Source organism: Pempheris klunzingeri, chromosome 23, assembly GCF_042242105.1.
Source record: "Pempheris klunzingeri isolate RE-2024b chromosome 23, fPemKlu1.hap1, whole genome shotgun sequence".
Lineage (NCBI taxonomy): Eukaryota > Metazoa > Chordata > Actinopteri > Acropomatiformes > Pempheridae > Pempheris > Pempheris klunzingeri.
The window spans coordinates 16,955,173-16,980,294 of record NC_092034.1 but is presented as its reverse complement, the minus strand read 5'-3'; the positions used below and the strand labels follow the sequence as shown (position 1 = coordinate 16,980,294).

Below are 25,122 nucleotides of genomic sequence, written 5' to 3'. Positions count from 1 at the left end.
GTTTGTCAGATAATTAAGGAAATTAGCACCGGGTGCCAGATTAACACCAATAACTGGGAGGTGTTCTCTAATTTTGATCAGTGTTCTCTTTCAAATATCTCATTAAGGTTTTTTAAACTGTTCTTCAGAATATATGTAACTCGTGAAATGTGCTTAAAAAACTGCTATTTCACTCCTGTTTGGATCAAATAGGACTAAGCAGTGGCCTTGAAATTTAGGAAACTGTAGCTTGTTCTCTAATTTTGATCACCGCTGTATATCATCCAAGTGGATTATCACTGCTGCTGGATTAACATGGGGCTCATGTTACTAGTGATAACATGTCAGATTGTATTTTATGAAGTGATCATCTATCTGTGTATCTGTCTGTCTGTCTGTCTGATCAGCTCTTTTCCTGTGAGAGGTTCTTTTCCCTCTTCAGTATTAAAACTACCTTGAAGATGAAATGAAAATGCAGGAATAATAGAAATAGTCATGGTAAATCAAAACTATGAGATTCTACATTAGTACTACGACATATCATATTTCTGTATGTACAGAGCCAAACTGTGATTTTAGGTTCAACCCTTTGAACTCCAAGTGGCTGAAGTGTAACCTGAAATGGATTCTGGTCTGTTAGTGATGCCACAAAGAGACAAAGATGAGATACAGTAAAAAAAAAAAAAACGACAATCCGTAGATCTTCTCCAGGTCTTATTGCACCTTCTATTTTTTTACATCAAAAAGTAGCATCACACTAAACCCACTGTGATCAGACACCTCTGAAACAGGACTAGAGTCCAAGTCTTCACTTTGTGAGTAAGTCACCTTACTGACTCCTCAGAGACTAAACTATTTCTTTCCTGGCAGTAATCTGCTCCCATACTCATCACTTCTGACAAAATATTCCTCCTGGACAAGCAGGCAGTCTGACTCCTCCAGCAACAGCAGTGACATGTGGAACACGTCTGCTGGCTGCACAGGCCACAGCATCAGTGCACCCCCCCCCCCCCCCCCCCCCCCATGTCCTGCTCTACCTCCATCAGCACAGTAACTGTGCAGCCTCTGTTTTTATTTTCCCTCCCTGTACTTTTCTACATGAACTTGTGGTGTGTGAGAAGAGCTCAGTCACCCCACCGTGTATGCACTGTGAACACACACCTGGAGCCGTGTGTGTGTGTGTGTGTGTGTGTGTGTGTGTGTGTGTGTGTGTGTGCTCATCTAACCACACGGGGAAAGTTCACTGTGAGATTCCGGAGATTGTCGACAGTCTCCGAAGATGACGATTAACGCACGAACGAAGGGGGCCAGTGAGTGTGTGTGCTTTTTGTGTGCGAGTGTGTGTGTGTTGAACTGAGCGGAGGTGAAGAAGAGGAGGATGAAGCTGGGAGCGGAGGATGGGAGGAAGAGTGGAGTAAGAGACAGGCTAGCTGTGTGTGAATGAGTGAGTGAGAGAGGAAGAGGAGAGGAAGGTCGTCCGAGGGACTGAAAACAAAGACTTGATTTTTCGGGGATAACCTCCGGGACATTACTAACGGAAACTTTCAACTTTTTAGCCGCCACAGCTCGGCTTGTTGTGCCCGGAGCCGGCTTTGTTTCGCGGCGGGGGTGTCTGCGATAAATGAAGGAATAAAATAGATCCCCATCGACCTTTTTCTAGCCAAGCGGGGATACCCTGGGACTGCTTCTGCTAAAGGCTACGAGAGAATGGCGGCCAACATGTACCGAGTGGGAGGTAAGGCATGTTTTACATTTGTAAGACACCCCCCACAACGTGATTGTTCGCTTCGACAGCAAGGTGGCTAGCTAGCCGCTAGCTGTCTGTTCGGCTAGCCGCTAACTAAAGCTAGCTCTTTCCTAGCGTCCGTACGTGCGTCCACTCTTGCATGGAGGATCGACAAATCTATTATATCATTCAACAATGTAATGCTACTCAGCCCACGGACAAAAGGGAACAAGTCCAACATTATGACTTAGTTTGCATTCAGTTGCATTTTGGCGGAAACGCTCTCGCATTCGGCACATTTGGAAAACACCAAGCAGCGTTATTTTGTTGGAAATATCAACTTTTACAGCAGATTTGAGCGATATCCCGACTAGTTTCTTCCACCACCAAAACACGTTAACTTTTACCCCATGGCGGGCGTGGAGCGGCTCTGGGAGTTGGTACTTGATTTAAAAATAAATGCAGCCTGCTGGGTACACGAGTTTGTCTGGTTGTGTCTGCAGTAGCACGTAAGCAAAGCAGCCGTAATTTGTCTCATTTTCAGACTTGCAGTCTGTACATATGGGGACGTCCTGGAAGTGCACACAACGCTAGTTAGCATTAGCTGCTAGCTACAGAGGGGTCAGCCTCTAACAAAGTGTCGTCTGTGGTAGCTGCCGCTCGGCCAGCTCTGTCGGCGGGGCGGGTTAATTTCATTATCGCCTCCGCCATATCACTTCATATGCAGCAGTGAATAGCGTTAGCCGTGCTAGCTAACTTTGAGGGCTAAGTTTTGTTAGCCTAGCACTACGTACGGTGTGTGTGTGTGTGTGTGTGTGCGCCAGCCGGTGCGGCTGCTTCCCTAAACACTAACCTTAGCAGATAAGTGACCAGTTTACTAAGAGGGAATATATCATTTTAAACACTTTAGCTTTAGTCAACATGAAACACGGACAAGAGAAACGCGTAACGTAGCGTTTAATCACCGAAAAAGCAGAACTAAGTTAGCTACCACTAACTTGATACCAGTGTAACCCTTTGAGTGTCAGTTTCAACATGTAGCTACCGCTAACGGAGCATCTCAGCAACATTAAATCAGGATGTATAATTCACTGTAACTTTGACAGCACACGCCAACTATGGTGCAGGTTGCCTTATTAAGATTTTCACGTCAGTAGTTTGCTAACTCCGGTTTCCTAAAGTCGTCGTTAGACGGGAGAGAGACGGCAGCAGAGCCGTCCTCACTGCCGGCTCACTACCGTCCTCACTACCGTCCTCACTGCAGCCTCACTACCGTCCTCACTACCGGCTCACTACCGTCCTCACTACCGGCTCACTACCACTACCGGCCTCAGTGTGTTGTCTTCGCTATGGACGAGTGTGGCTGTGGCTGTCCATGTGTCGCCTGTTGGTCTGAGTGCTTGTGACTAGCCCGTGCTGTCTGAGCGGTAACACCGGCGTTAGGACTCGGTGTTCCGGCGGTGCGTCTGGCTTTCATGGCTGAGTTGACAGTGAGGCGGTGTGACAGGCTTATCGCTGTGTAAGGTCACACCGGAGTCTGTGGGCTATGTAGGTCATGCTGATTAAACACTACTCTGCTAAACATGCTGCACAAGTCTCTACTTAATGTTAACACTGGGGTTTGTGGAGCAGCAGAGTACAGTGGACCTGTCCGTCCCGGGGCTGTCTCCTCCGTGCGGACACACTGCTGTGTCTGGGCTCCAGTCAGTCAGGAGGCCTCATCCACAGCCAGAGGTGTGGAGGACTCCTGAGGCTGGGGCCACACCGGACTGTTAGGAAAAATCAAGTATTGCTTATTCACAGATTTGCTCAGCTCAGTGTTTTTGTGTTCCAGTTTTCCGTTCCAGGTGTAATGCATGTTTTCAGTATGACTCAAAGCTGAAGTTTGAAATGATTTTATGTGATGCTGTCTCCCAGCAAACACTTGCTCTGTAGCTTTAGCCTCTGGACGCCCTCCTCAGGTGTTACTGCTCTTGTGTTTGCATCGACCTCTGATGTGTGGTTCCCTCTTTATCTCGCTGTACAGTAACTGTGTGTCCTGTCAGCACTCTCCGTCCTCTCCGGTGGCACGGTGAACCAGTGTGGTGTCTGTGTTCTCAGGGATGCTGGGTGTCTCTGCTTGTAGCTACTGAAGATGAAGATGTGTTGGCTAGAGAACGCCCACATGGCATCACAATTTGACATTACAAATGTCAACTTGTGGTAGACTGAAAGACCTCCTTTTTTTGGAACTAATTATAGGCGGTCTGACTGGAGACGTGGTCTTTGTGCACCCATGTACATGCAGGTGCTGAGTCCTACGGTGTCTGTAGGACTGAGTTTTGAAAGCCAGCATGAATGCTTGGTCTGATTCCCAGCCTGGTTGACTTATTTATGGTCTGATGTTTCCTCATGTTAACAACCATTGGTACGTTTCATCGTGTATTTTGTGGTGCTTAGTCCTCCATGGCTGTTTAACCCTGAAGCACTTCAGAAATGAAGGTAATCGCACCCTTAAATTTGCCGGTGTCACGCAACAGGATTTTCTCTTTTTTGTAATTTAGCTTAGCCGATACCTTTCCAGGAGATGGACATGTTGTCTGGATGTTCCTTAGGTTCAGGTCTGTTTTGGTTTATGCATTGTTGCTGTCCAGATTAAAATGATGTGTGAGCATTAGACCTGTGAAGATGGACAGATGCAAAGAAAGTTGTTGTTTGGAGGCGGCATAGAGCTGCTGGGTGTCTCTTTTTACCAGCTTTGTGGATCGTGTGTGTGCGCAGGGGAATTTCCACAGCAGGAAGCGTTGTGATGTGGTAAATAAAATGTTGGTGTAATGCTAAGTCCAGCCCATATAATACTGAAGTTAGCAGCAAGCATATGATTATGTAATGACTCAGAAATTGATATTTAGGTAGCCCACACAGTAAAAAGGTTAGGATGTTTGGTTGGATAATTCAGAACAAGTTTCATAATGAAGCCATTGCTGTTCCACTTGAACCTGCCAGGATGAGTTCATGTTTGTGGAGCAGGTGTCCATGGACTGGGCGCTCAATAAGGATTTCTGCTGTTGCAGCCGACTGGTGCAGGCAGTTCTGTACGAGTGAGCACCTATATTACCAGTCTCCAGAAGCACACAGTGTTCAGTCTGCATGTAAGATCATTATCTTCCCCAGAGATTAGTTAAAGGGCTTCCTCCTCTTCATTCATCCTCAAGCACCCGGCACACTGCGCCACTTCAGCCGCACACGTCCACAACAAACACTCACGGCTGCCTCAGCAGCTCCTCAGCAGACGCTCTTTTTTTTTTTCCTACCCACTCGTGTACATGTATCAACATGAAACCAGCTGAGCCCTTTTCAAAGGCAACGTGATTGTGTCCAGCGTCAGGTTTAGCTGAGGTGTGTGCTGTCCAGGTGTGAGACCTCTGATCCATGAGCCCCCTCCGTCACCGATACAGTGAGGTGGCCTCCGTGCTGTGAGAACAGCATCATTCTTTAATTTGTCCCACTGGCCAAGAAGAAAAGATGGAGGGCTGGTATAGAAAAGGATAAGTCCCTCCTTCTGCCATCACTGTGTCTTTGGAGCCAGAATTAGTTATGTCAGGCACATGAGAGTGCAGATCCCCGTTTGGTGCTTCAGCCAGTGTTATGTAATGTGGTGCTGTTGTGTTCCTTCACTTTGAACAAGGAGGTGATGCTTCTGTACTCAGGCTCCCCATCAGTGTGCTAAGTAGAGCAAGAAATCCTCTCCCTGTCTGAATCCTTCCTTCTCCATCGCTGCTGTGGTGATGCATCAGAAACCCACTGATATCCTCCTGAGGCTCTGTGTCCCTGCTTGTGGGAGGACCAGATGGAGCTTGACGTGAAGCCACACTGGTGTGCAGAACTGCATCAAACAGAACAAGGAAGCACCGTGTCTGTGGTGGTGCTGTGATGAATGAGAAATGACTGGCAGGTTTGATCACTACGCTGTTTAAAGGCTGAAATGTCTCAGTTAAAGCCGTCTTCAGCTGCTGTTGTGTGCTCATGCTCACGATCATTCGACGTGAACATATTTACAGAAAATAGTAGAAACACTCCAGTAGTCACACACTGTTCACTAAGTACAGTGACCCCTTTTTAAATTCAGAACCAGTTTAGCTCATCTGCATAAACCACTGACTACTATGTACCACTTGCTGCAGTGTTGCATTAAAGGGTGACATCTGGAGGGAGTTGGCTTTGTATGAGGCCTTGCTGTGTGTGTGTGTGTGTGTGTGTGTGTGTTGTAGAGGTGTGTAGATGGAGCTAACACGTTGGGGCTCCCTGGTGAAGACAACTGGTGGAGGTGGTTTTCATGCTGTTGCTTCAATGTGTTGCACATGTACGCATGAAACATGGACATTTGCCATGTCTTAGTCTTATTAGTGTCCGCAGTGCACACAGTCCAACATGGGTCATGGCTGTACCGCCTCTGAGCCGGCAGTGGAGGCAGTGGCAGCGCTAAAGCATGGTCTGTGTAAAAAGGGTGAGCCAGCAGGACGGGACGCCACTAGATGCCCACCGTGTCGTGTTGGTTCAGTGAAAAACGGCACGCTGTAAACAAGACTCGCTGATATTGTGCTCGTGACCTTGGAACAGATGGGACTTCAGGTCAGGTCAAGTGGTGCTGCTGAGGGGCTCATCTGTAGCCTGACGGCAGACAGCCGGCGGGGTGGGGGGGTGCAGCCTGGTGAGCCATCAGCTTGTTGGACAGGTGTCATTTCCTGCTGATGTGATCACAATGTAGGCCAGGCCAGCGCAGGAGCACTGTGGCCCACTGATGGCAGTCCACTCTGTCTCAGATCAACTAGTACAGCAGCACGTTGGCACTGGGGAGTGGGCTCTGTAATGTGTCCTGCTTCTTAGTTTTCCTCAGTTTGTGGTTTGTCTGAATTGTAGTGTGCACTACATCATCTGCTCAGCACAGCACGTCTACTATCAGCAGTGGATGGTGCTGGAGTCGGTACCTGCAGCGGCCCAGCGTGAGGAGCTGCTGGATGTCGTGGGGCAAAGTGTGAGACTTGTCTCCATGTAAACATGGTTCATTTGGCCTGGTCCCCTCTGCCACAGTGATCTTACAGCCCACCTGCACCAGTTTTATTTCAGTGATTTCAAAATCCAGATTCAGCATCTGTTAGCAGAGTGGGACTTTGTCACATGGCCACAGCTCTGCCAGGCCCAGTAGACGTCCAGAAAGGAAGAACAGGAGCTCTCCACCTCAGTCACACTGTACAGCTTTTAGAGGGGCTGCACCAGTGGCTGGGTATCCTTGTGTGATCCACGTCACTAATATTCAGCACCAATGCTAAGAGGCCCCCCCCCCCCCCACATGACCCCGCCCCTGCACATCGGCAACTACAGGTGACATGTCCCACTTGTTAAATAGTCTCCATTAGTAGCAGTAGACCTGTGGAAAATGAAATGTCATGGAACTTTGTGGATGAAAGTGAAATAAGAAATGAAGCATGGCAGTTAGGACTGGGAAGTTATTATATGGTTTTGCAAGTGAAGGATCAAAGTAAAGCACAGCTCCATGCTTTGGGTAACATACTTGCATAGGACTGTAACCCCGCTTACAAATCAAACCAGCTGATAGTATCACAGGAAGTAAGAGTGCAGCCTGGATACAGAGCTTTCCTGGAGCTCACATTACACCAGTCCACTTACTGAGCTGGCAGGGTCTGGCTCTGTGGACAGCTTCTCGGTGTCGCGCGGACAGCTTTCCATGTGTGTCGGGTTTAATGGCTTCTGATCCACCAGGTTGGCTAGAATCTTTTCAGCGCTGCCATTGCAGCCACAGAGCGTGTTGATGAGGGTCAGAGCCTGTCCAGAGGAGACCTGACCGACCAGGCGTTCACCCCGACGCGTCTCCGGGGCCGCTGTAAAACTGATAACAGAACAACGCTTACTATACTTGGTAAACACAGCCACAGTCTAATCTTTCTTTTTGTTCCTTTTCCAGATTATGTGTACTTTGAGAACTCCTCCAGCAACCCCTACCTGATCCGCAGAATAGAAGAGCTCAACAAGGTGGGTTGTCTCTCTTTCTTCCTTCACCCTTCAACATGTTTCCATTAAAAGGTGTACTACCTGGTGGTGTTGTGTAGTACTCTTGTACACCCTAACCAGGCCGGTGTGTTCACATCCAGTCAGCCCACTGTACCAGGGGTGCCACATTCTCCAAAAATCAAGTTTGAACAAATTTGAAATGACATGCAGTTTGTTTGAATACATTTGAATGTGGACGTACGCCCAGATGTTTCACTGTAGACAAGTGACACCACAGTGTCATCACACACAGGAGCGCTGTGACAGCACACAGGAAAACAAAGGCCGCACCACAGGACGAGACAGCGGCTCATAGCACAGACACATGGTCACATCCTTATGTGACAGGGGTCCTCATCAGTACACGGGCAGCAGCTGGAGAGTCTTATTGGGGCAGCCTGATAATAAGGAACAGAAATAATCCAACCTGGAAGTTTTTCTGCATCATTCATAGACAGGATGGGTCTGATTTTAGTAATATTATGTGGATGGAAAAAGGCAGTCCTGGAAATCTGTTTTATGTGGGAGTTAAAGGACAAATCCTGATTAAAGATAACTCCCAGATTCCTCACAGTGGAGCTGGAGGCCAGAGTAATGCCATCCAGAGGAGCTGCAAGGCAAACGGCTTCAAACAGTCTGCTAAGCTTACGGACTGTAAGTTTTCAGTTTGAACAGGTCACTACAGGTCAACTTTTCCCCAAACAAATGTTTGAGTTTGGAATAAAAAATGACAGCTTTACACTGTATACACACACACACACACACACACACACACACACACACACCCATTGTCTCTCCTGGACACTGTAGGTAAACTGTGGTTACTGTAATGATGGGACACTGGTACAGGAACCACTTATATAACAGCAGCAGTAGCAGCATATGACACAGGCTTATTTCCCAGTCAAAGGATTAAGCTCATTTATGTAACACTCCCACACTGAAGGGCTTGTGCTGAGCACCAGGACTGCATAGTCCTGAGCGCTAATGGCTGCTGAGCACAATGAATGGAGAGGGAGAGACAGACAGACAGACACCAGCTCTGAGCTCCAGGCTGGAGTGAGGAGGGAAGCACTGTACGTGTGCTGTTGCTGCTTTCTCTCCTCCTTTGATCACAGTCAGTCCATGTTTCACACCTGAAATACCACTGCCACCTAACTGTTAGGGAACAATGCAAGTACGGTGGAAGTGGTCTGATAACATGAATGAGCAGAGGGGCTACATCACTCTAACATGACATACACAGTCACCTACTAACCAAACTGACCTGAGAGAGGACACCCAACACAGGCTGACGATACTTTAAAGGTAGGTCTTAACCAGCTGGGCTCACGTGTGTGTGTGTGTGTAGCATATTACTGTAAGGAAAAGCAACAACATGAAGTGTTGTGTTTAGAGATGAATTATTTCTTCCCTTGTTTTCTTTTGGCCATCATTGATACCAATGACATTAACACACGCACCAAGTTAATAACTGAGATCTTTGAATCCGGCAGCTTTAAAAAGTTGGTTCCAGCTCTGCAGAGAACCAATGAGAATGCAGGTGTAGCTAGCTGGTGAGTGGTTGATATGGTCAAACAGCCCACATGTGCTCATGAAGGGGTTGTAACTGCTTTTTATTTTGGCTCACTCAATTGATATACCATGATCAGAAGTGATGAAAACCAGAACTGAAAGTGGAATGGGAAACGGTGGGAATCAAATGAAATGGTGCTGAACTGGAGGTGTGGCTGTGATGAACCCTTAAACCATGGCGTCACCACGGCAGCTACAGGAGCTCAGAGCGTGGTCAGTCAGGGCTCTAACAGAGGTGGTTACAGCAGTCTGCTTCTCATCGTGCTAACTTGTGACCACTGTTCTCCACTTACAGACGGCCAATGGGAATGTGGAGGCCAAGGTGGTGTGTCTGTTCAGGAGGAGAGACATCTCAGGAAACCTCAACACCCTGGCTGACAGCAATGCAAGTGAGTAGCGACCAGAGACCTTTTCAATGAATTACAATACTCCTTTTCAAAAGGGAATAAGCTTGAACCAAATATCAAACTGCTACATTCAATCAGCTGACAGACATGTTGTCCAGCTCGTTGGAGCGTCGTTGTGAGACAGGAGCCTGTTCCTGTTTAAGTGTGCTCAGCTTTGGATGCCAGGCTTCCAGGTAGTTTACCAGTGTCTGGTGGGTCCTGATATTCCTCTCTCCCTGCCCTCTCAGGCTGGTTGAACCGCCACAGCGTTTTGTTCTCCACGTGCTAAACATGACATTTTCAGAATCCACGTCCGCCAGCTCCTTCGTGCAGGATCAGAAGATGTTGAAGGTTCAGAATTGTGTTGCTGTGCAGTAATGACACAGCGACTGTGGTGCACCCCCAACGTGCATGGGGGTGCACCACAACCGATACAGACAATATTCAGCTCATTTTATGGTTGTGTGTGAAGTCACATTTAACAGCCTAACACCAGTGAATCAGAATCAGAGAGGCAAACAAACATTTAAAACAAACACATCAAACAAAATGAAATGTGCTAAGAAGAAGACAATAGTGCAGAGGGCGAGGGTGCTGGGATAATTATGGAAGACTGATGGAACAGGTTTATGTAGGATTACAGATGTGTGTGTGTGTGTGTGTGTATTGCAGTGCTGTGCAAAAGTTTAAGATTTTATTGTTTATTTTTATCAATTTACAAAATGCAAAGTGAGCGAACAGAAGAAAAATGTGAATCCAATCAGTCTTAGCTGTGAGCACCCTTTGCCTTCAGAACAGCATCAGTTCTTCAGGTACACCTGCACACAGTATCTGCCTGTATTTCTCAGCATTGAGGACACCATTAACTCCGACCAAATCCACAACTCCATTTGCAGAAATGCAGCCCCAAACCCCCACCAGCTTCACTGTTGCCTGCAGACACTCATCATTGACTGCTGGACTCTTTATTAGACTGTTTGTTCGCTTACACTTGTTTATTTCAGTGAACTTTGTAAAGCACTATGAGACACTCTGTTGTGATATTGGGCTATACAAATAAAATTGAATTGAATTGAATTGAACAAACTGCCTTCTGCTGCAGCCAAATATTTCAAATTTTGACTCATCAGTCCAGAGCACCTGCTGCCATTTTTCTGCAGCCCAGTTTCTACGATTTCATACATAGTTGAGTCGCTTGGCCATGTTTCCATGTTGGAGGTCTGGCTTTCTGGCTGCTATTCCCCCATGAAGACGACTTCTGGCCAGACTTCTCCACACAGTAGATGGTGTACCTGGTCCCACTGGTTTCTGCTGGTTCTGAGCTGATGGTACAGCTGGACATCTTCTGATGATGAAGGGAAGTAAACATGGTGTGTCTTTCATCTGCTGCACTAAGTTAATTGGCCGACCAGTGTGTCTACGGTCCTCAACGTTACCCGTTTCTTTGTGCTTCTTCAACAGAGCTTGAACAGCACATCCTGAAACCCGTCTGTTCTGAAATCTTTGTCTTATGCTGATGCAGCATAACTAGCTTGTGTCTTGTTGCTGTGTTCAGTCTGAACATGATGACCTGAGACATGAAACTGTCTTCACCAACCTCAACTTGGTATCATCATCGTTTGGCTGTTTCTCAGCCAGTCTTTAGCCTCCTACAGTGGTTTGAGTTTCAGTTAATGACTGTGTTTCACCCTTCATATGAAACTGATGATCATCAGCACCTGTTTGGGATAATTGGTTAATCACACACCTAAATATGAGCCTACAAAGTCCCCGACTTTGTGCAAGTGTACCTGAAGAACTGATGCTGTTTTGAAGGCAAAGGGTGGTCACACCAAATATTGACTCACTCACAAGTCAATAAAATCTATGGAAACGAGCATCGGCCAGGCTCCTTCTAAATGTTGTCATGTTCTAAATGGACAGTCATGTCCTGGATGTTTTGGCTGCAGTCCACAGTAGAAGAGATACAGAACAGATAGCAGACTGCAAAGAGCTGGACCCTCAAAACGGATCCTTGTCTGTTGGTGGGGGGAACTTCAGATTTAATGCCAGTGATTCTGAACAGGAACAAACCATATGCAAAAGGAGCAGGAGATGTCTCTGCACCACAAAGCAGCACAGACAACTTGTTGGGCCACCTGTAAACTGCAGCAGGACGACAGCATGAAGGACAACGTCTGTAACGTTAACTCCTGTCAGCGTCAGCTCAGACACCCATAACAGGGCCGCTGTACAGTATCACTGTATCTGTTTAACTCAGGCTAAGAGTTCTGGTTTAACTTTACTCGCGTTTGCCTCTGAAAAAGGACCAGTGTGATGGTTTGTGCATTAGCAGGAGCATGGCACAGCTTGATTAACTTTTCTAGTGTCTGCAGTGTAAACTGAGTGGGAAAGCTAGCCAGCTAGCGTTAGCCGTGCTCCGAGGTAGAAAGCTTGCTAGCTTAACGTGAACATCGACAGCAGATGGCTTGGGGGAAACTTGGTGATCTCCTCAGCAGCAGCTGTCCTGACACATCTAGTCGTCATGCTGCCTGCTTGTGCCTCAGCCTGCCATCATGTGGGTGTGGGGGGGGGGTCACTGCTGGAGAGAATGATGTAGCAGCCAGGTGGTTGTCTTCCCCATTGTTTCACCTGTGCAGACGGGGGTTTGGAAGTCCGGTGTCTGATCTGTTTGTAGCGTTGGTACTTTTGGAACTATTGAATGTATAATTAACAGATCGTATTGTTCTAAACATGTGGAACTACGGATCCTTCTAACAACCTTCGTCTGCGCTGATGCTTCCTGGCTCTAGAGATGTACTAGTCCTGGAGGGACGGTGTTGGAAGCCTGAAGTCATCTACACGGTTTGAGCTGGATCAGCTCCAGGTTGCTCTGACCCACCAGAGGACCAGCTGTTCCCCCTCCCATCTGTATGCAGACTCATCAACGCCCCAGTGAGGCCGATGACTGTGGTGACGTCTGCAGACGGCAGGGACTAAACAGACGCTCCCCTGAGAGAGAGGGGAGACCACACATCACTGTGGGGGGTGCCAGTGCTGATTGTCCACGTGCTGGATGTGATCTGCCTCTGGTCTGTCGGGGACGTTTTGATCCTCTGACAGCCCGGTTCAGCCTGAGCTCAGTCTCAGTCCTGTGTGTGACCACAGCCCAGGCAGTGGGGTGGTGCTAATGGCATGCAGACTACTGAAGCCTGATCACATTCACTCATTAACCCACCTCAACACTAGCACCAGCTCCCCTCCTTCCCGCTGGGCTGCAGTGCTCTAGACAAAGACATCCACACACACACACACACACATACAACCTCAAAATGGATACATTGCTGCGGCTTTTCCATTGTACACAACACCACACATAGGTTTCAAGTGTTCACTGGTCCTTTGAGATCAAGTTTGAGATTTGACTCCAGTGTTCTATAGTGATCATGCAGCACTCACACACTTCTTCACAGAGACGGAGCGTCCACCTCCAAACAAGGCTTTACCCCATGAGGCTTTATAGGTGATAGAGTGAATCACACCAGCACAGGATATCTAACGGCATCTCTCTTTATGTTAATGGAGCTTTTCTCAATAACAGCATGAAGTCTCCAACAATAGCACACGTCTGTCCTCACCGTCTCACCACAGCCAGACACAGGTGGTCTAAATGACATCATACGCAGGTCATCGTTTTGTATAGGCAGACTTTCTTCTCTTGTTCCTAGTAAAGTCTGCACATAGATGTTCAGACAGAAAACCTCCCAGGGGGTGTGTTGGTGGGTGTGTGTTGTTTAATGTACAGATTAGACATGGACTAGAATCCAGGAAGGATAGTTTGACCCTTTTTCACAATAAGACAGACGTGCTCCTACATGGACACAACGTCCTGTCTGAGTTTGAACACCGTTGGTTTCTTCACTTCAGAGGTTTCTGTATTTGTTATTTAACAGCAGCTGTTCTGGAAAAAATCAAAGCCACTTTGTATGCATGGATGGAAGTCATTTGTATATGTGTTCACTCAATGATGCACTCAAATGAGCAGGGTGTTGTGACACACTGATAATATATTTAGTGGATGTTTAGGATAACGTGGAGGAAGTTCCTATTTTTTGTCAGACTAGTGTTTCCAAAGTCATGAACGGACTAATTGAAAACACAGGTCAATAATTTGTTTCGTCAGATTACAACCTGGTTAATTGTTTTGACACGTTTTTCCACACGACACCTGGCAGATCTGTGATAACACCACGTCTAGTAAGCCCTTCTAAAGGCTCGTGACCGCCAGAGCACTGACATGTAGAGAGAGAGAGAGAGAGGCGGCAGAAAGTTCTGGCGTTAACTTCATTGCTTCACAGTCCAGACCTGCTCTGTGTCTGTCTGTCTCTGTCTGTGCCTGTGTCTGTGTCTGCCTGTCTCTCTCTCTGTCTGTGCCTTACCCACTGACACGCGACACCAGTGTTGGTGAGTGATCCTGTTAGTGATGAAGAACCAACACCTTCTCTCTCTGCTGCTGCTAACACTTGCCTTATCTGCCTCACTTTTGTCATCACTGCTCCCCTCTTCCTCCTCCTTCCACACACACTCACCCACACACACACACACACACACACACACACACACACACACACACACACACACACACACACACACACACACACACACACACACACACACACACACACTCCAGTTCTTTGTGCAGAACAAAAGGCCCTTGATCTGTCCCCGAGGGCCACAGCATGCAATGGGTTAATTCTGACTTGTCTTGTGTCTTTGTTAGAGCAAGATGTGATGTGTGTGTGTGTGTGTGTATGTATGTATGTGTGTGTGTGTGTGTGTTTGTGTGCGCGCGCAGAGTTGGGATACATGTTGGGGGATGGGCGCCTCAGGTTTGGTACACAGGGTTTCCTACTTTGTCTGGCAGGGACTAGCCGGACAGGGGGAGGGGGAGGGGGGGTTGAGAGGTTAACAGAAATGGGGTGTGGCTTAAGGTACCGTCCCCTCGCTCACTGTGTGTGTGTGTGTGTGTGTGAGTGTGTGTGTCTCCTTCTCTCCCTTGCCCTCACTGACAGGGTTTCCTGTAGCTGAGTGCAGGGGCGGAGTCCACAGAGATGGAGCGATATAGTCCCTCCCCTCCAGCCCGCTACAAATTATTCACCCGCCTGAAATTAGGAATGCGCAATCTAGTGGCCACACACACACACACACACACACACACACACACACACACAGCTGCCCATGGCCCAATATTTTCATTTCTTGTATTGGCTGCAAACATGGCTGTCACATGGGTTGTGTAAGGTGAAACAGTCACCATCTTTGACAGTGAGTCCATTAATAACGGCCTGGTCCTGTGCATTGCAGTGGATGGTACACGGTGTAGATTCTAAGAATTGACACCGTTCAGGATCTGTTTTCCCACACCTGACCATTTGATGACCTCTGAACTCCTATCCAGTACAAAATATTACTTCTGCTACAGGACACACTAAAAGCAGAGATAGCAGTGAACTAAAGGTCATTCCATAAAAGTTTGTCCATAAACATTGTGGCCTGAGACTTAAAACCTTGCTGAAGAAGTTAGAACTTCCTGGATGATCGGCATCATCCGGGATCACGATGAAGGCCAAGCATTGCTGGGGTTTGGACCTCTTCAGACTTTATCCCTCCCCCACACTCGTTGAAAGTAGGTGAAGTTGTGGTGGAAACCCTGGTGGGGCCGTGTTCAGATGGACCACAGGACCAGCTGACTAAGTGGCAGCTTCCTCTTTCCCCCTCAGTGAGACACTGCTGTGGTACAGCAGGAGCCTCCTCCGAAAAGTTCAGCCTGACAGTGCAGTGCAGCTAATGCTTAACTGTACTACACTGTACCTGGCAGTACGGGAGGGGCATACATATTACATAATAACGTACATCATGATTAATTGTTTTTTGTAGCTGTGCTGAGAAACATTTGTAGACACGACCAGATTGTTTTGGTTAATCCAGTGAGTAAAATACCTGAAGAGTCAAAGAAATTCAACTCTTAATGTATTTTGACCACACAGTAAGACCTGCCCATAAGAGGATTTGAACAGAATGAGAAACCTAAGTTCTGCATGTTGAGATGTCCTCTGTGACACGTTTGGAGCAGACGACCTCACGTCAGAGGCGACGGTGTCACCTGCTCGGGGCCCACTACCCACAAGGGGGCCTCGCTATGAAAGCTGGTTATTAACCAAAGCACAGGAGTGTCAGCTCACAACGTGCACGGCTGCAGGAACGTGTCTGCTTAACTTTATGGGATGTTAAGAACTTGTGACTGCCACAGGTTGGAGATGAGTGGTGGACACCTCCTAAGCAGACGGGCCGTGTGGGAAATGTGTGTCCTCTTCCAGTTTGTGACTGTGATGTTTGTATGAGCAGCATCTCCTGTGTTTGTGTTACAGGGGAGTTTGAGGAGGAGTCGAAGCAGCCGTCGCTGTCTGAACAGCAGAAACATCAGCTCAAACACAGAGAACTCTTCCTGTCTCGACAGTTTGAATCTCTACCTGCTACTCACATAAGGTACGTGTTTACCGACGGCTGGGTCATGCAGCCGTGGCCTCTTTAGACAGGCCGTGGATGGATAATTACTGAGGCTGTAGGGACAGAGGGCACATGTGTACCACTCACTGGACTCACTCATCGCTCCTGTTACACATACAGTACCAGTCAGAAGTTTGGACACACCTTCTCATTCAATGGTTTTTCTTGATTTTTATTATTTTCTACATTGTAGATTAATGTTGAAGACATCAGAACTATGAAGGAACACTATGTAGTAAACAAAAGGTGTTAAACCAACCAGAACATGTTTGATATTTTAGATTCTCTAACTTCTGCTTTGATGACAGCTTTGCTCGCTCTTGGCGTTCTCTCAGTCGGCTTCATGAGGTCACCTGCATGGTTTTCCAACAGTCTAATAAGAGTTCCCAGAGGTGCTGAGCACTTGTTGGCTGCTTCTCCTTCACTCTGTTCCAACTCCTCCCAAACCATCTCAGCTGGGTTTAGGTCAGGTGGTTGTGGAGGCCAGGTCATGTGACGCAGCCCTCCATCACTCTCCTTCCTGGTCACACAGCCTGGAGGAGTGTTTGGGCTCATTGTCCTGTTGGGAAACAAATGATGGTCCCACTAAGCTCAGACCAGATGGGACGGCATGTGTCTGCAGAATGCTGTGGTAGCCCTGCTGGTTCAGTGTGCCTTTAATCTGAAATAAATCAGCAGCAAAGCCCCCCCACCCCATCACACCTCCTCCTCCATGCTTCACAGTGACAACCACACATGTAGAAAGCATCCGCTCACCTTTTCTGTGTCTCACAGAGATATGGGGGGTGGAACCAAACTCAATTTCAAATTTGAGGAAACATTCAGATTTCCTGAACTATTCTGGATTAACTGACCTTCATGTCTTAAAGTAATGATGGACTGTTGCTTCTCTTTACTTAGTTCAGTGCTTCTTGCCATAATCTGGATTAGAACAGTAGTCAAATAGAACTATTCACTGTATACACCTGTGTACCAGCTACCTCTGTACAACACAACTGATGGTCTCAAACACAGAAACTCCACAACTTAACTCTTGACAAGGCACACTTGTTCATTTCAAACCATCCAGGTGACCTCATGATGCTGATGGAGAGAATTATAGAGTGAGAAAAGGTGGCTATATCTAAGGTTTAAAACATTCTGGTATATTCTTTTTTGTTGACTACATTATTCCACATGTGGTCTTCAATATTAATCAACTTTGTAGAAAATAATAGAAATACAGACAAACCATTGAATGAGAAGGTGTGTCCAGACTTTTGAAGGGTTCAAGTATGAAGGACTCTGGGACCTCCTTCAAGGATTCAATCATTTAATTGTCACCTGTACAGATAAACAAGTTTCACCGCACAATGAAATTCTTTCTTTGCCCTTTTGCCTTCAATGTCCCTTCAGGATATAAAAAAATAGATAAATAGAAAAAGAAAGGAGATAAACAGCAGCTATACAGTGTGCACACAAGATTAAGATTAAAAAATATGTTCAAGAAGAAAAACTATACACAAATTCAAGCATCTTGAGAGAACACTTGTTATAATTGGCGCTATATAAATAGACGTATACAGCTGAAGTACTAATTGCACACAAATATGTCTCCTCACACCACTGCTGGGACACAAGCCCTGTCATTCACATTAATACGCAGAATCAGAACATAAGAATAACAAATGGAGCATAGACACTACACCTGCTTGTGTGGAACCTTGTGGGAATGAGGGGCTTTAATGTGTGTAAACCTGAAATCTTTTCAGCAGGCTCTTGCCTTTAGTCAGAAAAATGAGCAGTGACACAAGTTTACAGAACAAAATGATCAAGCCGATGTAACTTTTAGCTGATGTCTGACTGCAGTGCTTGAGTCGACAGGTACTAACTAACAGTGATCTCACTTCTACTGAAAGGTTAGTCGGCCACATGTTATTACCAGAGCCCAAACTCTTCACTGTTTCCAGGAAGTGGCTGCACGCCTGAGCACAGAGCGCTGGCCATGAGTGTGTCATATAATGTTCCGCCAGTACAAACCCGTGTTCAGGAGACATTTTCTAAGTGGCCTGCTGTGGTGTGAAGGTGACTGGTCAGAGTGTGGTGTGTTACAAAGGAGCTAAGTGGCTGTGATGTTATAGTGCTGTTTATATTAAATGCTCCTCTGTGTCTCTGTCAGGGGGAAATGTAACGTCACCCTCCTCAATGAAACGGACGTCTTGGCCAGCTACCTGGATAAAGAGGTAAGACCCCATCAGCACATCAGCGGGGCCCATGTATCTGCAGCTTCCAGGTTTCACATCACAAAAAGACATGCTGGAAATGAGTTGTTGCAACAAAGCGCTATGTGTTGTGTCCAGGACTGTTTCTTCTACTCGCTGGTGTTTGACCCCGTCCAGAAGACCCTGTTGGCAGACCAGGGCGAGATCCGGGTGGGCTCGAAGTACCAGGCAGAGATCCCCGACAAGCTGGCTGAGGGTGAGTTGAAGATACCAGGCAAGCAAACGTTTCCTGAATTCAGGTGCTACTTGAGCTGTTTCTACCAAATAAAGCAGGAACAGTAAAGACGTAATCTTCGTCAGTTGAACCCGGTTCGTCCTCCTCTCAGGTGAATCAGACAACAGGGTCCAGGAGAAGCTGGAGACCAAGGTGTGGGACCCCAACAACCAGCTCAAAGACCCTCAGATCGACCAGTTCCTGGTGGTGGCAAGGTAACGCTCCCCTGCCATCTGTCACCCACCTGCATCATCGTCGTCGGCCTTACTGGTCCCTGTTGCCATGACGACTTCTGACTCTATCATCTGCAGGACAGCTTTCCTAGAGGATATACGTGAAGGCAACACATTTGTCACACAACAAACCTCCCCTGAGAAAATAAACAGCGTACAGTAGTACTAGATAAGACTGTGCTGTGATTCCAGACTGAGGTCAGCAGAAGTTCGGTGACAGACTGGATCTACTCTGGATAAAAGAATGCAGCACAGAATGAATTTAATGGTGTAGTTTCGCTATGGAATGATGACAATAATAATAGTTTAAAAAGAAACCTATACACAGTTCGATTTTGGAGGGAGTCACCCTGCTGCCCAGATATTGGTCCATGAGCCGAACACTCCATCTAGTGGCCGTCATGTTCGGCACTACACACATCTCCATTGTAACAATGGGAGAGATGAGTGATGGTAACCAGTGTGCGCTTGTTTCAGGGCTGTGGGGACGTTTGCTCGGGCTCTGGACTGCAGCAGCTCCATCCGCCAGCCCAGCCTCCACATGAGTGCAGCTGCAGCCTCGAGAGATATCACACTGGTGAGATCACTGACTTTATATGTATATGGTGCACTTTATGTAGAGGAAGACTGATGACTGTGATGATGAAGCTCTAATGTTGCACCCATTGTTTCAACCCTGTCTCTGCTGTCAGTTCCATGCTATGGACACGTTGCAGAAGAACAACTATGACTTGGCCAAAGCCATGTCCACCCTGGTTCCTCAGGGGGGCCCAGTGCTCTGCCGTGATGAGATGGAGGAGTGGAGCGCCTCAGAGGCCATGCTGTTTGAGGAGGCTCTGGAGAAATACGGCAAAGACTTCAACGACATCCGCCAGGACTTTGTGAGCTCCTCTTCTTTTCTGTGTCACACAGTGTACATGTGGAAATGGGACTAGTGGTGATATTGATGCCAAACCCAGGTCTTCTTTGCTGATACACACACCTTAATGTGGGTGTAACCTTGAGTGTGATTGTGGAATTGAAGTGAACGTCGTCATATCCAGGATGTGGTGTACCTGCTTCAATAGATGTTGTCTTCTTCCTCTCCCTCAGCTGCCCTGGAAGTCTCTAGCCAGCGTGGTCCAATTCTACTACATGTGGAAGACCACCGACCGCTACATCCAACAGGTAGCTCTACACGAAGACACAAAACATGGCACAGCAAAGTCTGGTTTGGGTTTGACTGCATGTTTCGATCAGATCCCTCACAAACATTCTCTCTCTGTCAGAAACGACTAAAGGCAGCGGAGGCCGACAGCAAGCTGAAGCAGGTGTACATCCCCACCTAGTGAGTGTTACTGAGTATTGCTACAACCGCTTATTGTCATTACTGTCAATTACAGTCAAGTGTAAGATGAGGTATGATGTGTACAGGTGTAAACAGGTGGTGATGAACACAAATACAGTGATGTGTAAGCAGGTGGAGCCAGTGGTAGAAGGTAGAAGATGCACAGTGCCAGCATGGCCGCAATCTCACTCTTCTCTCCTCGCTGTCCTCTCTTCACCAGCACCAAACCCAACCCCAACCAGATCATGGTTCCAGGGAGCAAGCCTGGTATGAACGGGGCAGCAGGCTTTCAGAAAGGACTCAGCTGTGAGAGCTGCCACAGTAAGTACACACTCTGATATCTACAACTGCCAGAACCCGTCCCCGTCCTTCAGAGGACATTGTAGAGATACAGTGATGCCAGGTAGTTGTTTGTATGACTGTTCCAAATCAGTGCTAATGGAATTCCTGATGGATAAATGGCTCCATCCCAGCCGATGTAATGGTGGCGTTGAAACAATTAGAACGTCGCCGCTCGTCATCGTTGCAGGCCCTGGTCGGCACATGGTAATATGTGGAGACCTGCATTGTACAGTCCCATCTCCGTCTCTCTCCCCTTATTTCCCTCCTTCTCTTTTTCTCTCTAGTTTCTTGGTGAGTCGGTTAAATGATGATTAGGCTCCAGTGTCAGTAAATAATTTCTAAGGCTGATTTAAAAAATGCCACTTGACCAAAGCCATGCAGCATGTGGATGAGGAGGAGGGCTGATGTGCACTGGCCCATGCAGACGCAGGCTCAGCTGGAGTCACCGTGTTGGTCACAGTGTGGAGATGATCTGTGTCCAATCAAGTGAGCAGGAACATTGCTGTTGTGTGTCTGTGTTCCCCTCACTAATGACAGACACTGGATCAGACTGAATGTACATGAGATGGGTCTTTATATGGCATTTCTATCCACCTTTCCATCAGAGGTCAACGTTCAGCACATGTCAGTGGGAAAAGGACTGGCCTGGTACAGCTCCTTCTAGTCTTGTCAACTACTTAAACACTACAATCACATTCACTCACCGATGGGAGGGGCTTCCATGTACAAAGCTCATCATCAGGGGTGACTAACCATTCACACACACCGAGGCACAGCTTCAGTGCCTTGCCAAGGACACGTCCCACTGATCAAACCAAGCAGTACACTACACTGTACTCATGCAAATAATATGAATAGACATCCGTATCCATTCAGACTCGGGTAATTACAATAATAACTAAGCCGAGCAAGTGTTTTGCAGGCTGTCTGAGAAGAGTCCAGATTAGAGAATATCTGTCACAGTGAGAAATTGTCCTAAATGACTGGTCCGTGTGTTGGAACACGTCCTTCTTACACGAGGTCCAGCATGTTGGAAGGTTTCAGATATTTGTACAGTGCAGCAGATGTGAACAGCTGCTGTGCCCCCTGTAGAGAGACCTGAGCCTTCAAACACATGTCGATTTACTGTGTGTGAAGGTTTAGGAGGTACGTATCAGTGGCGCTGCCCCACTGCTGTCCGCACTGACTCTGGTAGCACAGCCTCGGTTCTTTTTCACAAGAGTGACGCTGTGGACTAAGTAAAGCTCTGCAGCCCACAAAAAGATGAGCAGATGTAGAAACAGAGCGAGAGATGACAAAGTGTGATGTGTTAGCAGCATGTAGGCAGTCTGAACACTGACCGGCTCTTTCTCCATCCCAGCGGCCCAGTCTCCTCAGTGGTATGCCTGGGGGCCTCCTAACATGCAGTGCAGACTGTGTGCCTCTTGCTGGATCTACTGGAAGAAGTATGGAGGCCTGAAGACCCCCACGCAGCTAGAGGGCGCTGCTAGAGCTGGCTCTGTAAGTCTCCGTCCTTCCGGTCTCTTCTGACCTAAAGTCATGTGAGCCACAGTGGTACAAAGGGCCTGCCATGTTATCACACTGTTTACAAGAGCCGATGTCTCAGAGTGACGTGGTGTCCCTTCTTCCTCTCCGACCAGGAATCAGGCCCCCGCGGTCACATGACACGCCAGGAGGTCCAGGGCCTGTCCCCGTTCACCCGCAACGAGGGCCGCGCCAAGCTGCTGGCCAAGAACCGCCAGACGTTCATCCTTCAGACCACCAAGCTGACTCGCATCGCACGGCGGGTGTGTGAGGACATCCTGCAGCCGCGCCGCGCTGCACGGCGGCCCTATGCCTCCATCAACGCCAACGCCGTCAAAGCTGAGTGTAAGTACACGCAGGTCCACTGCATTGTGTTTCCTGAATGACTCAGATGACTAGCTTGGTTGGACGGGGTTTAATGTGTGGAGCTTTCTGTGTAAACTGCTGACGAGGACCACCTGCTCTGGGCTCAGTACTTATCCAGCATGTCTGTGTCTTCAGGTATGATCCGGCTGCCCAAAGCCACAAAAACTCCTCTCAAGAGCAAGTTGGTGCCTCGACAGTCACTTGCCACCATAGTGAAGGACTTAGGTAAGAACACATCATGTGACTTCATGTCTCAGCAGTCTCTGAATCCTAAACAGCTGGAAAACATGCCCCATGTGACCCTGGCCTACTGTGATGCTTGTTGTGTCCCCGCAGCCATCTCAGCCCCTCTGAAACTGAAGGCATCTAGAGGCCCCCCAACACCCATCAACAGGAATCAGGCCAGCCAGCCCCGTGTGGGCCAAAGCCTGCTGGGAAAGAGAGGCTTTGACAGCGTTAGTACCTCACACACACACACACACACACACACCCTCTCCTGTCACCATTTGTCTTCACATGAAACTGCATTCAGCGTTAACCCTCCTGCTCTTTGATTGGCTCACAGGCTACAGGGGTGCCCTACCCAGCCAACGGGAGGCCGTACACCTCAGGTATGAGGACCACCTCTCAATCGGTCATCAAGCGGCAGAAGGTGAGCCAGGGGGAGGCACCCAACCCCGTGGTGTTTGTGGCTACAAAAGACACCAGGTACGTTGTCCGTCAGTGCTGCCACTTACAGACGACTGCCATCACGGCTGCTGTCTCACTGACGCCCTCTGCTGTCCCCCAGGGCTCTGAGGAAACACCTGACCCAGTCAGAGATGCGTCGCGCAGCCAGGAAGCCTCATCTCCTGGTCCGGATTAAACTGCCGCTGCCCCCCCGCTCCCTGGCCATGCCCCTGCTCCCCTCCAGCACCAGCGAACCCATCGTCCTGGAGGACTGAAGGCGAGGGACGGGGGGTCTTTCAACAGGACATGGGGGTCAGGGGGGAGGGGGGAGGGTCTGTGCTCAGGCTGTCACTAAACAGGCAGCACAGTGCGCCATACCAGTAGTCTTTTCTTTTCCTCTTTTCACTGTCATTTTACTTTAGTCCTCTGTGCCCAAAAGGTGTGAGACACACACACACACACACACACACACACACACACACACACACACACACACACACACACACACACACACACACACACACACACACACACACACTACGTTTCCGTCATATTAAATGCAGACACACTGACACTCACACAGCACCTTGGGTTTTGTAGTATTTTACTCCACATCCTGAATTCTTTTGCTTCCTTTTCAGTGCCGCCTGTTTTTAAATGTGTAATTTAAATCAAGATATTTCTCATCCTGAACCAACGGTGATAAAGCACACTTTGTTCTTCCTCCACGTCTCTATCTTTGTGTAAATATAAGCAGCGTTTCAGGGCTGACGGCCACAGTGTGTGAGGTGGGGGTGGGGCGGTGTGTGGGACAGCTGAAGGTCTGATGTGATGCGATGATTTCCCTCACACACTCCTCCACTCCTCTCCACCAGAGGAGGAGAGGAGCCTTTCCACTCTCCTCTCTGAGGCTGTAAGTTGGCGCCGTCAGTGAGGAGCACCAGCCTGGGAGGGGGTCAACCAATCCTGATCTACGTCACCACCTCACAGCCTGCGTCATCAGGTCCCTCGGTGTCAGAAATGTTGAGTGAACAGCTGGAGCTGTGAGAGGGTGGAGGGTTGACGGTGTCAGAGACAGCCGTGAGCGCAGAAGTCAACAGTAGACAGGATGGAGTTTGGGTCTCCATTGGTGCCACCAGTGTCAGCAGTGCTTCCTGTGGCGGCTGATGTCACCGTTAGCCGGCGCATCCTCAGTACAAATGTCAGCTTAGCATTTATTGTCATTAGAGATGAACAGATTAAAAATGTCTGTCAGTCCTCCAGAGGCCGGGGGGGTCACATATTCAGTTCACTGTGACTTCAGCAAGTCATCAGTCGGCCACATTGTTGAAGACAAAGTCACCTGTGAGGTTAACCTGTTGATGACAGTCTACCGACCCAACAGTATCAGGTCTCTAGTGTGTTCACTCAGCCCTGATTGGACAGTTTCTTTCTTTCTGAACCGGATCATGACCTCTGATCAGAACTGCTCCAGTGAGTCCTGTTTTGTTCTTACTAACCCTCCGTAGCGTCTCCAGCTCCTCATCCCTGCAGTCATTGTCACTTTGGGTGTCAGGCAGCCCTTCGTCTGTGGTCTCCCCTCACTTTTACAGCCACCTTTAGCCGGTTTGCAGAGGGCAGCACGTAGTGGCTCCTGTTCTCTGGACACTACACCAGAAGGGGGGGGGGGGTAGGAGACTGGAGGTTTACTGTGTCGTATACTGTGATGGTGGTTACCATGGAGCTGGCTGTGAGCCTCTATCTGAGTCTGCAAAGGTCCAACATGAAGCCATACTGAGACGTCCATTATAAGCAGAGCCTTTGAACCCTGAGGTGATGTGTAGAGTGAAGCGGCGGCGTTTCTCACCATGTCCCGTTACCGTGGTGCTACCGCTCAGCTCATCAGTCTGTCAGCGCAGCAGCAATACGGAGATGTAGGGCGGACGC

At 48.1% G+C, this 25,122-nt stretch overlaps 1 protein-coding gene across 1 annotated transcript; it reads left to right on the top strand.

The window, feature by feature from the left end:
- Positions 1-1,313: 1,313 nt before the first annotated feature.
- mta2 (metastasis associated 1 family, member 2) lies at positions 1,314-23,733 on the top strand. Its single transcript, XM_070854432.1, has 19 exons — positions 1,314-1,393; positions 1,536-1,714; positions 7,668-7,735; positions 9,624-9,717; positions 16,122-16,239; positions 18,419-18,482; positions 18,600-18,717; positions 18,848-18,950; positions 19,446-19,545; positions 19,661-19,849; positions 20,061-20,135; positions 20,237-20,295; positions 20,516-20,616; positions 21,998-22,137; positions 22,278-22,506; positions 22,663-22,752; positions 22,864-22,982; positions 23,093-23,235; positions 23,318-23,733. The coding sequence occupies exons 2-19, from the start codon at positions 1,687-1,689 to the stop codon at positions 23,469-23,471; spliced, it is 1,992 nt and encodes a 663-aa protein (XP_070710533.1). The 5' UTR covers positions 1,314-1,393; positions 1,536-1,686; the 3' UTR covers positions 23,472-23,733.
- Positions 23,734-25,122: the final 1,389 nt, after the last annotated feature.